Raw genomic sequence first — 17,848 nt, 5'->3', positions numbered from 1 at the left:
GAAAAATGGACTGATGCAACAGGCATCTACTTAAATTGAAGCTAGCCCTTACTGACCACAGCCCGCAGTCACAAATAACAGAACTACCTTCATCTATAATTAGACAGAACTATCCTTTTCTGAATCCTTGGTCTCGTAATCCCTAATCTTTCACCTAGTGTATACTCTGAAGAGCAGTATTAGCCATGTGCTTCCCAATGTAATCCTGGAAACTGGAAATAAGAGAGAAGCAAACATCAGCATGAAAGTAGAGCCACAAAGAAGAACATTATATAATAATAAAAGGTCAATGTGACAAGAAGCTATATTATTAATAATAAATATGTATGCACCAGATATTTAAGTACCTAAATGTATACAAGGCAAACTGTGTGTTGGCCAGTGTTCCCATTGCTGACCCAAAATATCTGACACCTATGACTTAAAGGATAAATCTGTTTGGCTTCTGGTTCCAGGAGTTTTAGTCCATGGTTGTCTGGCTCCAAAGCAGAAACATCATGGTAGAAGGACGTGGGAGGGCAAAGCTGCTTACTTCATGGTAACCAGGAAGCAGAGCACAAGAGTGGCCACGAGAGGTACACCCTCCAAAGGCACATCCCCAGAAACCCACCTCCTCCATCTGGGCCTCATTCAGCTAAGAATATCTGCCACTGATGAGTACAGGACCCTCATGATCCAACCACCTCACCAGGAGTCTCTTACTACAACCAGGGTGGCATAAAGATTAATTGGCACCCAGTGATAAAACTGAAGAAAGAATTAGATAGTGACATAATAACAGGAGACTTGAGTGCCCCAGTTTCAATGACAGACCATCCAGACAGAAGTCAGTGAGGAAACAAAGAACTTGGACAACACTGTATAGACCAAATGGACCTAGTGGATAATATAGAATATTCTACCAAATAGTAGCAGAATATACACATTCTTCTCAAGTGTATACAAAACATTCTCCAGAATAGGGTATAAAACAAGTCTTAACAAATTTAAGACTGAAATCATAACAAGTAATGTTGGGAAACTTAGAAATATATGAAATTTGAACAAGATACTCTTTTTTTTGTTGGTTTTTTTATTTGTCTTTCTTTATTTTTTTTGTGCCGGGGCTCGAACTCGGGACCTTGCGCTTATGAGGCAGGTGGCCGAACCAATGAGCTACATCCCCAGTCCTAAACAAGATACTCTTGAACAACCATTAAGTGGGTGTGAAGGTTAGAATGTGCCACCCCAAAACACATCTCTTTGGCATGTGGATTTTGAGCTATGGGCCACTGTAAATCACTAACAATGGGATGAGGCTCTAAAAATAGAACACAAGTGCTTGTGTAAAGGAAATTAAGATTTATACACTTCCATTTATGGAGAAGTTTCCCTCTTACTAGACAGAATTTGATACTCTTATCAATGAAGAAACCAACTTAAATGTGCACAGCAGACTATATGAAGCACTATTGTTGACCTAAATCTTCCTCATTACCTTCCTATAACTTGCTTCCCCAGCCCAGAACCCCCAAGCCCTCTTTCCTTTCTTTTAGCCAAACATGGTATTTAAGCCCAAGTTCAAACCACACATCTGAGTTACTTATTACTCAGTGTGCCGCATATACATATACAAAAGACATGTTAAACTTCTTTAATTTTTTTTTATGAATCTGTTTTGGCCAGTTTAATTTAGAAAAGCCTAGATGGAAACCCTAGAAAGAGTAAAGGATATTTTTGGCCCCTATGAATAAAATAAAAATTAAAATGGACATTTGAGAGTACCTTGAGACAGGGGCACCTCACCTGCCTTGCAACACAAGGTCCTGAAATCGATCCCGGGTACCAAAAAAAAAAAAAAAAAAAAAAAAAAAAAAAAAAAAAAAAAAAAAAAAAAGAAAGAAAGAAAGAAAGAAAAAAGAAAATACCTTGAGACAACTGAAAAGAAAAACACAACCTAGCAAAACTTGTAGGATATAGCAAAAGCAGTAATAAGAGCAAAGTTTATAGTGATAAATGCCATCATGAAAAGAAAGATTTCAAATAGAGAACCTATATGATACCTCAAGGAACTAGAAAACTAAAAGCAAACTGAGCCTAAAGTTGGCAGGAAGAAGAAAGTAAAAAGATTAGAAGTCAGGAGAGGTGACGCATGCCTATAATCCCAGCTATTCAGAAGAATGAGTTAGGATGACACGCTGGAGGTCAGGCTGAGAAGCTAAGCAAGACCAAAATGAAAAGTAAAACAGGTGCGGTGATACCTGTCTGTAATCCCAGCACTCTAGGAGACTAAAGTAGGAGGATTACAAGTTTAAGCCCACTCTGTGCAACTCAGCGACTTAGCAAGACCCTGTCTCAAAATGATAAAAAGGGGTTCAGGTTGTAGCTCAGTGTGAAAGCCCTGGGTTCAATCTTCAGTACCTCCAAAATCAAAACAAAAGAAATAAAAATAAAAAGGGCTAGGGATAGAGCTCAGTACCAGAGCTCCACTGGGTTCAATCCCTGGTACCATAAATACAATAAAAATGAATAAATAAAACAGAGTAGAAATAAACAAAATGGAGACTAGAATAACATTTGAAAAAAATACCAATGAAGCTACAGGTTGGTTTTATTAAAGATTCACAGTATAAAGGGCAATTCTGGTGAGGACTTAGATGAGACAACTAGAGAAAGCTTGGAACTTCTCAGAGATTACTGAAGCGGCTATAATAAAAATCCTGGTAGAAATAGGGACAGTAGAGGTCACTCTGACAAAGCCTCACAGACATGAAAAATGAAGTACTGGAAGGCCAGCTATTAGCTCAGCGGCACTGTGCCTGCCTTGCAAACACAAGGTCCCAAGTTTGATCCCTGGTACAACAAAACCAAACCAAACCAAACAACAAAAAAACCCAAACCAAACAACAACAACAAAACAAAATGAAGCACTGGAAACTGCAGTGAAGGCCATCCTGGTTACCAGTTTGCAGAAAATGGGGCAGAACTGCATTGGTGCCCGAAGGGCTCTACAGAATCCAAAAGCCAAGGTCAAGGAGCTGGGGTATCTGGCAGAAGAAACATTGGTGTAACAAAGCACTCTGGCTGCTGCATGGCTACTTCAAACTGTGTGTAGTGAGATGCAAGAACAAAGGAATGATTTTGGAGTTTAATAGTAAAGAAGAAGCAAAGCTTAAAGACTCTCAGCCCGGTCATATAGATTGAAAAAGCCTCCATGGGAAAGAATACTAAGCGTATGGTCAAGCTAGACTCTTATGTATAGAATGGAGTGGGTGCCATTTGTCAAGGCATAGAAAAAGACCCTGAGGACTTCCAGGCTCAGAGGCTTTAGGGGTAGAGAAAAAGCTTACTGCCCACAGCTTCCTTGGGCCTAGCTCCCTGACATTTCAGTCTTCCTAGCCTGAGTTCAAGAAAGGGCTCAACCTTTCACATCAGATCTCTACACCTGATGAGAGCACATCATTTCCATTCCACATCCACTAAAATGGGTGCAACTCTTAGATCTGATAATGAGATTTCACTCAACTCAGGTGCTATTGGTTACAGATAGTATAATTTCTCTGAAAGCCTAATAAAACACTACACAAAATTCACGTAGCAGAGAGCTAGTTTAGTGTAGGACCCCACCTTGAAATTGGCAGTATGGGAGACATCCTGGTCACAAGCAACAGGATGCCCTCTGACTCTGGGAGACCACGAGAGCTTCCTGCTCTCACTATATTTCCTTAATATCCTGACACGAGCCTGAGAAATATGGCCCTGCCTGCACCATATCTCTTTAACACCATGACAACAGCCTAAAAAATACAGTCTTGCCCTTATCACACTTCCTTGACGTCCAGCATGAGCCCAAGGAATATCTGTTCTAACTGCTTTAGGGTAACCCAGGGTAACCCCATAGTTATTATTATTATTAGCATTGCAGTTTCACACACACACACACACCACCCCCACCCCCACAGGCAGCCATGTTGGTTCTGTCTAGGGTCATATAAGTTCACAAACTCCTCCTCCCAACATGAGGGTGGGGACTTTCAGGTCAATGGAAAGACGCCCAGTTAGTTACCCCTGCCATACCCTTGTCAAATTCTAGGAACACCAAAGAGAAGTCAGCCCTGGCACTACTGCAGTTGCCATGTGAGGCTCTGCCCACCCTGCATTCCTGAGGGTGTATTTTCATCAGTGACAGTCGTCACCGCTAGGTGCTCGAAACTCTCCCTAGTGTATTTTAACCTTGAACTTAACACAGATGGGCCCATCAGTTGGAGACTGGATAAAGAAGATGTGGTTTTTCTATACAATGGAATATTACTCAGCCATAAAGAATGAGAAATTAGAGTCACTCATAGGAAAATGGATGCGTATTGAGGATATACTCAAGTGAAATAAGTAAGTTACACGTGTGTAAATATTGAATAGTTTCTCTGGTATGAAAAACTATAGTCATAAATAAGAACCTAATGGTATAATTGACAATGTGAAATAGGAAGAAAAGGGCTAAAGGTGTAGGGAAAGTGGAAAGGGTAGGGGAAAGGAAATAAGGGAAAAGAAAAACATGAGAAAATGAAAAAATGGAAATAAAGTTTTTGTAAATAGGGAAGGGAGGAGGGGATGAAGGGAGGGCAGGGGTATGCGGAAAAAAATGAGAACCAAGACCTGTCCTGTAAAGGTACAAGATCCCAGTAATGAATGTAACTGTACTGTATACCTAAAATGGACCAATAAACTCAAGGAGGAAAAAAAAAAAAACCAAAAAACAAAACAAAAACAGATGGGGCTGCTCTGAGTCAAACTCACTCTTGAATTTTCTCATCGGCCTGCTTCTGCTCTATGGAGGGTACTTTCCTTGAAATACATTTCTGCCTTTTTTACTACTCCTGTGCCTGTGGCTCAATTCTTTGTTCTGGAAACAGAGTCTGAATATCTGGTGAGAGGTCAACAAACTGACCACTAACAATCTTATTCCTCATACCCACTGCATACCTTTACAAATAGTTTTAAAAATATATTTTATGAGCTTAAAAATATTTAAGAAAACCCCAAACTCCATGTTGTATAACTAAAAGAACTATCTGAGATAGACAGATTGGTTTCATGTATGTAAACATCTTTTGCTTAATTCTTACTGATTTCATGTAATTTAAATCCAACTAAAATTCCTGAATGGTACTTTTCTTTTTTTCTTTTTCTTTTTTTTTTTACCCTCACTATGACTGAAACATCATTTTGAGGATGATTTCACTAATTTATTATCATACCTTTTCAAAGATAATGATTTTTTGGGGCTGGGGATTTAGCTCAGTGGCTCTGTCACCTGCCTCAGAAGCACACATCCAAGTTGGATTCCTGGTACCAAAAAAAAAAAAAAAAAAAAAAATAATAAAGATAATGATTTTTTAAATGTTTAAGGAATCATTTTGCTGTCCCTAAACCTTTGGGTTTATTTTTATTCTTTAGAGCAGTTATCTTAGTTTTTATTTTTACTTTTTTATTAGTACATGTCTGCATTACATAATGTTTGCCCTACTTGTGTGGATTTGGTACAGGTACATAACATATGTTAATTCCTCTTTTCATCACTCCCAGGCCTTTTGAGAAAGATCTCGCTCCCTACTTCCTATTGCCTATCTTTTATTTTTCTCTTTATTTTTACTCTGGGTTTATGTAAGAGAAACCATGCGGTATTTATGCTTGTGTCTGATTTGTTTCGCTCAACATTATGGTCCCAAGGTGCATTTATTTGCCTATAAACGACTCAAGCTTATCTTATGGCAGAAGAATACTTCATTGCACTTAAACCCCACACATTCCTTCTCCATCACCCTTGATGGACATACAGGCTGCTTCCAAGACTCAGCTATAAGGACTTGTGCGGTTATAGATATGGGTGTGCAGTACCGCTGTGGTGTGATGTCTTTAACTCTTTCAGGGAGATAGCTAGATGAGGAATAGCTGGGTCCAATGGAATTTTCAGTTTTAATATTTGGAGACGCCTCCATACTGATCTTCACAGTGGTCATACTAGGTGACATTCCCATCAACAGTGTAAAAGTTTCCTTTTCCCCGACAGCCCCACCAGCATTTGTTATTAATTTCTTGGTGATGGCCATGCTTTCTGGGATAAGATAGAATCTCAGTATTGTTTTAATTTGCATTTCTCAAATGGTCAGGGATGCTGAGCACTTCTTGGCCATTTGTACTTCTTCCGTGAAGCGTCTATCCTTTTGCAACTTTTTAAAAATGCTTGAATATTTAAACTGTTTATTTGATTATCAGAACAGTAATCTACAAAATTCGAATACTCAAAGTAAGAAGTTTTCTTTTTTGTAATACTGTAGGTAGCATCCACAATGCCCTACCACTGAGATATATACCCCATCCCAAGAAATCTTATAATGTTATATAAAAATGTTAATCTTTGACTCAGTGCCTTATAAGTGTTGAACTAAGAGAAACATGAAACCTTTGAATTGCTAATATTAGATCAAGTAAGTGAAAGGCTTAAATATTAACTTTGAACTTTTGGCCCTTCATCACATGTTACTTGCTATTTAGGCCAGGCAATTTTATTTTGTCTATGATAAGATAATAACACATTTATATAACCTAACAGGTTCTAAAGCAGAATGAGTTGATGGCATTTTTCTGTCTCCGTCTGTCTCTGTTTTCTGTCTGGGCTACCTCCACAGCCACCTACCCCCTGGAAGGTCTCTTCCAGTTTAGCAGCCTGGGCTCAAACTTGTGATTCTCCTACCTCAGCCTCCCAGAGTGCTAGGTTTACAGGCATGGTTCACCACATGAGGCTTGGTATTATCCTTTAAAACAGTAGGTATTAAAAAAATAAAACTTCTAATTAAGAAAATACTGATGAGTTTAAAAACTGTAATCCCAGCACTCGTGAGGCTGAGGCAGGAGAATTATAAGTTCAAGGCCAGCCTGGTCAACTTAGTGAGATCCTGTCTCCGCAAAACAAAAAAACAAAAACCTTTTTTGGATACTGAAAAAGGTATAGATCAACACATCTAACTACAAATACCATGAAGTTTATTTACACTTTAGATTATCCTCTCTAATCAGTATTAGGACTTTCATTAGTGAACAAACTGCCTTGCCTATTAAAACAGAATAAAACTTTCTGTTTCTGCCAACCAGTCACATACTAATTGTTCATGTCTGCTTATGTACTAAAAATCAAATCCTAAGTTTTGAAAGAGCAACTGGATTGCAGGTCAATTGAAATTTATTTATTTATGTTACCTTGACGTTCTGAGAAGAAAAATTATATTGTTAAGATGGTATACAAATACTTCAATTCAGTACTCAAATTTCAGTGCTGGGAATATTCTCCAGACACTTGGCAAAATGCTATGAGAACTGACTGGTGGCTGTTACTGAATGATGTGCACCTTAGACTGTTCGTGCTCTTGGACCTAAGCCCCTTTAGGTGGTGTGACCGTGTATGTTACTACTGTGATGCTCCTTTTAAGTCCCCCGAGTCTTTCATTCTATCTCATTTTTAGAACATATGCAGCAGACTTTTATCTTGAAGCTTAACTGACTCTTTGGCTGGCATACATAAAAGATTCATGTGAAACACTCATTTCCTAGAAAAATAATTTTAACTTCTGTCCTTCATACACATCCGCCAGTCCTTGTTCCCTATTAACATCTGTGTTTTTGGCTGTGGACAAGTCACAGTAAACTCCATTTAACCTAATAAACTCTAAGACCTTAGGAGGTTTAGGTGATTGAATGACGGTACTTCAAAACTAATTTTATTGATATTTGCTTCAAAGACTACTTAACCTAAATAAGCATCAGCACACTCAGAAAAGTAAGTGAAAGAAAATCAGAATCATTTCCTCTAAGGAAATTTCTGTCCGATTTTCAGAGCAATAGTGGCCAACAGTTTGTCCATACCATTGACAAGACAATGCAATATCCGATAATATTTATAAATTAAGATAATGACCACATATAGCATTCCCATTGAGTACCTTCTATATTTCAGACTGTACTAGATGCCTTAAATCTTATCAATTTATTAAACTTGCCTTAAATGCCACTCAATTTAGTTGTTCACAATTAGATTGCACATTAGGTAATTCTTTCCCCATCATGTAGAAAGGAAAGCTGAGGCTCAAGAAAGTAATTTGTCAGTGTAAATGGCTAAATTTTGACTAATATCCACATCGATTTAACTTTAAAACCCATTATTTTAACTACTACATTATAGTGTTTCCTTTTCTTTCTATTTTCTCTGTCTTTCTCTCTCTGTCTCCCTCTCTCTGTGTGTGTCTCTCTCTCTCACCCTTTTTATTTCTTGGAAGTTGGGACTGAACCCAGAGCCTTACTTGTGCCAGGCAAGCACTCTACTACTAAGCTGTATCCCCAGACCTTTTAAACATTTTTATTTCAGACATTTTATTGCTAAAGTTGCCTTGGCTGGCCTCAAACCTGGGATCCATCCTCCTACAGCAGCCTCCTGAGTAGCTAGGATTACAGGCATGCACATGCCTGGCTGTTAAAGAACTTTCGTACCTTAATATTTTTACTGCTTTGGTGAGGTTTCCCCACAAAAACAAATGGTATTTTGACACATAGAGAGCCATCATGCTTTAAAATTATTAGAGAATTTGCACTTTTAGTTTATATCCAAGCAACGTTGTATAATGTGCTTTATGGGAAATAAAACACTTCACATATAACCTCGCCTGACCATTCCAAGTTGCCATTTTCTAGAGGAAGAGACTGAGGCTGAGAGGCAAAGTGGGATTTGCCTGTGGTCACACAAACAGTACACGTTGGGGCTGTTTTCACATTCTGTATTTTGACTTTCAAGTACGACACTGTCCTGATCACGGTATAGACACAATGTAAGTTGGAGAATGGCTGGTGCTTTTAACAAGCTTTTTTGTGTCTACAACAAAGCCAACACAAACTCCTGGTAAAGGAGCTAGAATTTGCCCGCAACAGGACCTTCAGTGTATGGGGGAGGCTGCTTCCTACGAGGAGGAAGGATGTCATTCTGCCATGCCCTGGCATTTTATCATGAAATTATCTTCTTAGAGTACCATTTAATACCTTTTTGAGAAGGAAGTAAGCTCTCTGGCTTTCTTCTCTCCTTGGAAACACTCTTCATCATCTATAACTAGATATTAACATTTCTGCTGACCTTTCTTTCTTGCAAAAGTTGGAGGAGGTCAGTGTGTTTTGTCAGCTATAGACATAATTAGCACGTTCTCCTATAGTGAGACTCTTGATTTTATATAAAAAAGTATCTATTTTGGTCACTTAGTGGGATTAATAAAAAGTGTAGGTGTGTCCTCTCCTATTCCTCTGCCCTTTTGAAAAGACTAGGATTGGATTGATTAGGTGTTGCTGGCTGCCAGGCATTATTCTAGATACTTGGGATACAAGAGTGAGCAAAACAGACAAAATTTTCTGCCCACATGGATCATTGATTCCAGTGCAGGAAAGACACATAAATATAAGTATGATACACATAAATATAAATATAAATACACATAAAGCAGCAGGAAAGGGGAAAATGCCAAGGAGAGTCAAACACAACAGTGGGCAGTTTTTGTCTTGAGAGGTCACTCATTCCTGACTCCCCTTTTTTCCAGAGAGCAGCTGGATGGTGAAAGCAGATTCTTTTCTCACAACTGTGTGCACTTCTGTCAGTGAGCAGTGGGGCTGTGGCTCCTGTCACTGCCACTCCAGATAAAGTCATGCTTTTACACTGAAATCTCAATTTATGGAAACATGAAACATGTTTTCTGCTTTTGTAGGATTTACACAAAATCAAGTTAAAAGACAGAAAATGGAAAAGTAGTACCAAAATCCAGTATTGTATAAAAATGTAGTATTTTAAAATCTTCTGACCAATTATCCAGATTTTAAAATCAATCTGCCCCCTCAATTTCAGTTTATCAGTTGGATATTTATCCAGTTTCCATACTAAGTAACCTGTATTTCATCCTGTGTTAGTAATCTTATTTTATCACACTTAAATAATACTGAAACTCAGTACTTACTCCCTAACTACACTTTATTCTAGTACTTAAATATTATGTAGAACTTTTATTTGGTGGTACTGGGGATTGAATCCAGAGCCTTCAGCATGCTGGGCCTGCTACCACTGAGCCCCAGCCCTGCGACTAGAAGATCTGTCTCCATAAAATAGGGTCATCAAAGGCAAAAAGAATTTGAAAGTCATTTAACTGAACAAATGTTAAGGGAGGCATTTTACTTATCTTTTAATGTACTGTATGTATATATTTCCCTCAAAACTTGAGAGTATCCCATTGTATAATGATACTGACATACTTAAGTGGTATAAATTTTTCTGACATCAAAAAAACCAGTAAATGTCAAAGCTGAAGCATCCAACCCCAAAGATACTTCTAATAATCCATCTCTTAATGGTTGTTGAATATAGTCCTGGCAACTACATACAATTCCTACTTATTTTCTAGAGCAGTGTTTTATAATAAAACTTGCAAATACTGTGTAAGAAAATGAACACATATATTTTTAATAGACAATACTTTAGTGGGTGAGCCATCTTTATTACTCTTAAAGCATAAACTTGACGAAACACACAAAGAAGCTCTTGGATAAGAAAACAAAGTGATAAAAACATTTCTCCAAAATGTAGCACATAAGATTCCAATGCTTGTAGTTTTCTCTGTAACACCCATACAGGATTCACTGTTTACTTGCCATGGAAATGAAAGCACTCACAAGTAGTTTCCAATAAAAAGCAAAACTAAGTAAAAAAGAAAAAACAAAACCAAAAGAAGTGCAACTCCCCAAGTATACCCATCTACATAGAAAGCAATCATAATAAAAATCCTCCTGATCTGACAAATATTAAAAGGACCAAGACAGTATCAATAAATTATATAGCAAATTTTCTTTGGACAGCATAATTATCTATGTGTAGTTTGGACATCTAGCAGTTTCCTCCTTAAGAAGACCCTTGAAGTTGTTAAGATTTTCATTTTGTTTTTGCCAGAAGTTAAAAGTAGGAACAAGGAAAATGGAGAATGAACATAGTTTGCCTTTAATTTTCATAGAGACTATCACAAGGCTCCAGGACATAAAGACTGAAGAATAAATTCATAGCTTACATAACAAAGATCATTTTAGTTAAACTCCCACATTTCTTCTTCTAACAACATTAAAACCAAGTTGGTTTTTTTTTTTTTTCCTGTTAACAAGAGAATCTATGAAAAGATTTCCTACTCTGTACTTCTTTTTGGTACCAGGGATTGAACTCGGGTCTTTGTGCTTGCAAGGCAGGCAGCAGAACCACTGAGCCAAATCCCCTGCCCCCTACTCTGTACTTCTACCTGTTAAATGCTAATTTGTTATAACGAGTTTAAAGATCAGTCCTTGTCGATTCTTATTAAGGTTTCCAAAACACATTTTGAGCCAGAGAACTTACAGTCCATTTTAGCGTCTTCCATCCTAAAAACCTTTCTTGAATATGCTGCAACATATCTGCATGTCTCCCTCTTCTCGTTTGAGTCCCACAGCCAGGCAAAAACCAAAAAATCAGGGAAGGTGCCGTTTATCTCTCAGCAGTTGAGGTTCACTGGGAGAAAAGCGAAGGGTGAAGAGACCACTCCACAGCCACTGCTTTTCAACAGGAACTCTGTTCACTGAACCAAGGAAAAGCTGAGAATAGCTTCTGTTCAAAAGAGTCAGTGAAGCTAAAATGGGTGTGGACTGGAGTAAAGGAGGCCTCTGCTGGTTAAGAAATAGTTGCTAAACTTTAGCCTGGTCTTGGATTTCAAACTCAGCCCAGGCACCACATGGGAGGTGCATGAAATGTATAACAAAACCAAAATTATTTACCAAAACCATATAAGCATCGCTATTTCTCCAGACTCTTCTGCCACTGGTTTCCAGACACATGAAAAGGGCCATTAAAAACTCAATGCTTGTGGCTGACCTTACTCTCGTACCAAAAGCTTCTGAAAAAAGCGGCCATTTAGAATTAGTGAGGCAGAGAGACCTCTGTTCTCTCCCCCTGCTTTGTCAGGGACAGACATGCGGCCATTGTAACTGCATGGAGTACAGTTGCTTTGCTCAGCAGCTTGAAGACTGACTTTAGCAAGTTCTGAAAAAGTCTAAAGATCCTGAAAAAAGAGAGGAAGAACCAATGAATTCAAGCCCTAAAGCTCTAAAAATTATTTCATTATGAGTTACACAGAGGTCCTCCTAATGTACCTGCTTTCAGTCAGTGAAAAACTGCACTGTGGACTTTGAATTTATTATTTGTACCACAATTTTGCGTAGGTCACAGAGGGCAGACTAAGAAAATAGGATCATTTTAAACATCCCTGCCTTGGGCTGGGGATTTAGCTCAGTGGTTCTGCTGCCTGCATTGCAAGAACAAGGTTGAGTTCAATCCCTGGTACAAAAAAAAAAAAAAAAAAAAAAAAAAAAAAAAACAAGAGAAATAACCAATAAAAAAAAAAAAAAAAAAAAAAAAAAAAAAAAAAATCCTTGCCTTGCCTTCAAGGAATTTAAGAACATGCAGCATGGGGCCAAGAATACTTTTCATTAAAACCAATTAATGTAAAGAATTTGGGGAGCTCTGGGTACAATTTAGAAGATACGCTTTTTTTAGAAGAAAAAAAAATCATTCAGGAGTCTGACTAGTACTTTTTTTTTTTTTTTTTTTTTTGTTAATTTTTTTTTGGTACCAGGAATCGTTAAAGATATGGCGGTTGTGAGGCAGGTTCAGTGCTCCTGAGCTCAATTTCTGGCCCATGACTAGCACTTTTGGGAAGCTGACCGGGCCTAGTAGGGACCAGACCAGCCAGGGCTCCTATGACAGATGGGATGCAAGTTCCTACCTGATTTGGCAACAAATCTGTTAATGCCATGGAAACCACAGGCTACTCAGTAAAGCCAGGGGAGTGATAGCTTCAGCCCCGCATGTTGCAGTCCCCCCACCCCACCGCAGGGCTCCAACATCACAGCTGTTTAGTACTACCATTCCCCTCAGCCCACTTAGGGACGGTTGCTGACACTGTCACAGGAGCTTGGATAGAAACGAATGATCTCTAGTGCAGGGTTCTCAACCGTGGTATTACTGACTGCCCGCCTGCCCACCTGTCTGTCTGTCTATTCAGCTAACCGGCTATGGTCTTTTTGAGACCGGATCTTGCTATGTAAACCAGGCTGGCCTCAAACTCACCGCAATTCTCCAGCCTCAGCCTCCTAAGTGCTGGTATTACCGGCATCTACTGTTTCACCTGACTTTTAAAAACTGGATAACTCTTTGATGTGCATGGCAGCTCAAACTTACTGATCCACCATTGTGTGGCAAATAGAATTATGAGGGTTTTCACATGTGCAAACTCACCTAAGTTTACAATAGCCCTACTAGGATGCCAGTTCCTCAGAAGAGATAAGGCAGGGGTACAGAGTAAAATAACTGGTTGAAGCTGGTCCTATCAGCCTTCTTAGACCTGCAGGCTCAGCGTTCACAAACTCAAACAACCTTGGGCTGAAAATGTTTGGGGAAAAAAAAAAGTCTGGAATGACTGTAAAGATTTGGGGATATCAGTACTCCTAAACAATACAGTACAGCATTTACATCGTGTTCAATACTGTAAGTAATCTAGAGATGATTTCGGGTACACCAGAGGACACCCAGATTACATGCGGATAGCCCTTTACAGAAGAAACTTCAGCAATGTCCACGCAGGGTCCCGGGACCACTGCCCCCAGCGTTCAGAGGGAAAACTGTTCGTGGCAATTCTTAGTTCCCATGACATGGATGGTGAACCTTTCAGAGCTTTCACTGATAGAAACGGCCTGCTGCAGCACTCGTGCCATAGTTTCGCCGCCACTGCCCTACACCATACTCTATGCTACTGCTGCATCTGTTCTCCAAATAAGAAGGCAACACCTCGCTTCCAAGCACCCAGCAAGCATTCAGGCCAGTGTGGCCTTCAGATAGGAAATGGCTGGTACTGCAAGGAGAGAAGAAAGGCAGGGACAGACAGCAGAGGACATTGTGTGGAGACAGTGCAGCACTCTTCCCCTAGGAACAACAGCTTTCGAGCTAAATGGTGGTGCATTCATCCAGAAAAACAGCTGAATGCTAACAAGGGAGGAACGAAAATAAAGGGTTTTATATAGGACAAATGGCTCAAGAAGATTTCTGTGTCCTAGTGCATGGAGCAACGGGTACTACCAACTATGAATCATCTTAAATTGTACACGGCACAGTAACTAGCTGAGGAGAAGGCACAATCCTAACTACATGCATCATTTTTGTCATTTTCCCAAGGCTAAGGTCTCAGCTTATCACTCAACTTTTTTTTGTTTGTTTTGTTTTGTTCAGGACATAGCAAAGCCTCATCAATGCTGGACAGTGGCGGATGGATAAAGTTCAAAATGATAGCTTACAATATAATGGACTAGAAATCACCCTCTAAATATAGTTATATAAATCCTAATAAATCAAAGGGAGATGCAAGCTTGTTTATTAAGTCAGTATCACCTGATAATCTTTAACAAATGTAAAACATGGTGAATATTTTGTGAGAGGAGTTGGTGAGTCAGAAACTTGGGGGTAATTGGCTGTTTGGGGAAATGAAGGAATCCCTGTACATCCAACGGCTTCGTGTGCTCACAATCCTCCCCCATGTTTCTTTGCCATCCCCAGTGTCAGCCTGCAGCTGTCTGAGGTCACGCGCATGCCTTTTAACTTTCTTCTCCAAAGAGTCTGTGCTGTAATCCTCAAAACAAAAGGCAGTCGGTCGTGTCCCCACACAGGGGAATGTGGAGCAGTACCTCTCCTTTAGTATTTCCTCATCACACCCGAAATATATTCCTTTGCTCTTCTTCCCTTTCCCATTTTTCCTTTACCTTTTGCTACTGTTTTTTTTTAAGAAATAGGAACTTCTACCTGCAGGAACAATTTGTTTTGTTTTGTTTTGTTTTGTTTTTCATGATAAAACAAAATTTTTATTCCTCATGCTAAAATGAAAGAGACATTTAAGACTACCTGTGCAGATAAACACATGTAACACAACACTTGCCTTCACTAATAAGATGCAAGCAGACTCACTAGGAGTACTCGCCATCTGACCTAGTGTCTGTGTGTTCACTGTCTCCTCACACTCCTATTCTGCACAACTAGAATATAAGCACAGAAGGGAAACAGCAACAGTTCTATGAGGCTATGAGACACATGATAGTATTTCTGCTTGTTCTCCCAACCCACGCTTTACAGACATATAATTGCTAAATAAAGACTATATATTTAAGGTGTACAAAGTAATGTTTTGCTATGTGTACCCACTGTGAATGATTACTACAATCAAGTTAATTAACACTTCATTACCTCACATACTTATCACTGGGTGTGTGTGGGGGGGTGAAAACACTTAAGGTCTATTCTCTTAGCAAATTTTAAGTGTAAAACATAGTATTGACTATCCTCACTTTGCTGCACCTTAGATTCCCAAAATGTGTTCATCTTACAATGCAAAGTTTGTACCTTCTGACAACACATTTCTCTACCCCTCTGCTTGTCTTTAAAAAAGCTTTATTCCACACAGAATTGTATGATCCTGCTTTGTATTCCTTAGAAAATATCAGAAACTAGAGGGGGTAGTGGTGGCCACTTGTGTATGTGTAATAAGGAACACATGTATAAATAAAAAGATGAAGAACATTAGTTGTTCTACCAGATAACTGAAAGCACAGTGATTGGCTAAGCCCTTGGTCTGAAAGAGACACTATATTTATGGTGGATTCTCATTATTTGTGAGAATTTTAAATTATTTTTTTCCTGCTGGCTTTCAAATATTTTATACCAGAAATATCATACAAAGTACATTTCAGCATCACAATCATCAACCCTTGGGGTTTGGCAGCATTTAGTGTTTATCTCACAAAAAATGCTAGGAGCCTGGCTATTTCTATTTCAAGAGGCGAATGCTGACAAGCAGACTTCACTTATGTATTAATTATAGCAACAGAAAAGCAAAAGCAGAGGTTCATTTTATAAAGGAATTTGGAGGGTTTTTTGGCTGAAAACTTTAAAAGCTAAAAACACAGTCTACGTAATTCAAAGATTCCTTTTCTTTGGTCATGAGCTTCTGCAAATTGGTTTTGCTCTCTTGGTAGTTGTCTTTGTTCACATCCAAACTGCTTTAAATCCGAAGGTCAACCTAGCAGTGCTGCAGCACATCATTTTCTCTGGCCGTCTTCTTCATCTTCATTCAGGATTTTTCATTTCCTTTGTGTTAAAAAAGCAAGTGTAATTTGGGGAGAGCATTTATATTCTACCTTTACAACGTCACCTAGCACAATTTAGTTCTCAGTTGCTATCTATTCCCTTTTTCTGCTCCTGTAGGTAGGTCTCCAGAGGACATGATCTTTATAATGCTGGCAAGGGATGGCATGGCCTTTTTCGTCCCAGTTTTAAAGTACCTTGGACAGTGACACCGCTTCCGTGCTGTGATTAGGAGAAACTCAATTCAGTTAAAAATGGATTCTGAGGGGTGGGGATTTAGCTCAGCGGTTCGGAGGCCTGCCTTTCAAGCACAAGTACCCGAGTTCAATCCCAGGTACCAAAAAAAAAAAAAAAAAAAAAAAAAAAAAAAAAAAAAAAAAAAAAAAAAAAAAAAAAAAAAAAAGGATTCTGCACACAGTCGTTTTCTTTAGGGTGCAAAGTGCAACACACTTGGGTATTTATCAAAATCCACATGTAGACTACCTTGAGATCTCTCCTGCTGACCTCAAGTTGCAGAAAACAATTTCCTTCTATATTTCTTAGTATTAGCCGATACTAAACTATTACCAAATGAGTAAGTGATACTATTATTTTATATATCGATACTATGCTTGTAATCAAGTCTTCCACTATTCTTCCTACCCTCTCAGTAAGCATACCATCAGCTACAGCCAGTTTTCCTGTGGCGTCTGTGAGACTCACGCTGGCTTAGGAATAATTGCACTGAAGTTATTAATAGTGGTTATGCTGGTAACAAAAGTTCTTACTGACGTTTTGGCAACATCAAGCTGTCCAATCTAGATTACTGAGGCTAAAACTGCTAGAGTCAACTGTTTCTTTCTAGTACCACCCCCTCCTTCAGGGGGAAAAAAGAATGACTGCTGAAATACTATCCCTGCATGCATTTTAAATGACTTCTAAAAGGTGTAAATGTCCACTTCCACATGGCAAACTTACAAGCAGATATGTCTGAGCTCTCTACCTTTTGTTGTTGATTCCCACAGGTTAATTGCAATGTAATTCAGAGGGGATTTTGCTGATAGAGAGGAATAATGGGAGAGCCTGACAGCTGGAGTCCTGTGTTAGATCAGAAATTAAAATAAGGAACTTGACCTAGTTTCAAAAGGGCCATTTGTCAATTTATCTTCCTCAAACCTAACCAGGTATTCGCCTTCAGAACATGGGGCTGAAATACCTAGGTCAGTGATGAGGAATCTTTTAGAGCCTTCATTGTGAACAAACAGGTGGCTGCAGGAGATGTGCCATAGGTTGCCACCACTGACTAGGTTACTGCCAGGAACTACAACACATAGGACACTCTTGCACGAATTGCACAAAACATCTTACTTTTTTTTGGAAAAAGGAAAAGGGTCTCACTAAGTTCCCCACACTGGCTTTAAACTCTACATCTTCCTACTTTAGCCTTCTGAATAGATATGATTATAGATGTACACTATCTTTACATCTTTGATTTAAAAACAAAACCTCAAACAGGGCATGGTGGTACATGCCCATAATCCCATAATCCCAACACTCTGGAGGCTGAGACAGGTGGATCTCTGTGAGTTCGAGACCAGCCTGGGTTACATAGTG

General features: G+C 39.0%; 1 protein-coding gene across 7 annotated transcripts in view; it reads right to left on the bottom strand.

Annotated features, from left to right (window-relative positions):
• The window catches only part of Map7 (microtubule associated protein 7), a 142,533-nt gene that overhangs the window by 88,927 nt on the left and 35,758 nt on the right, over positions 1 to 17,848 (bottom strand). The window contains exon 1 of one of the 7 annotated variants that reach the window (XM_033763275.1): positions 11,435 to 11,681. The exons of the other annotated variants lie outside the window; for them this stretch is intronic. Within the exon in view, the coding sequence (XP_033619166.1) occupies positions 11,435 to 11,456 (22 nt within the window). The 5' untranslated portion in view covers positions 11,457 to 11,681. Of the gene's footprint in view, positions 1 to 11,434; positions 11,682 to 17,848 lie in introns of those variants that run through there. 7 annotated transcript variants of the gene reach the window in all.

The sequence above is a fragment of the Fukomys damarensis genome, unplaced genomic scaffold, assembly GCF_012274545.1.
Source record: "Fukomys damarensis isolate Sample0158 unplaced genomic scaffold, DMR_v1.0_HiC HiC_scaffold_14, whole genome shotgun sequence".
NCBI lineage: Eukaryota > Metazoa > Chordata > Mammalia > Rodentia > Bathyergidae > Fukomys > Fukomys damarensis.
This window is presented reverse-complemented; position numbering and strand designations above follow the sequence as displayed.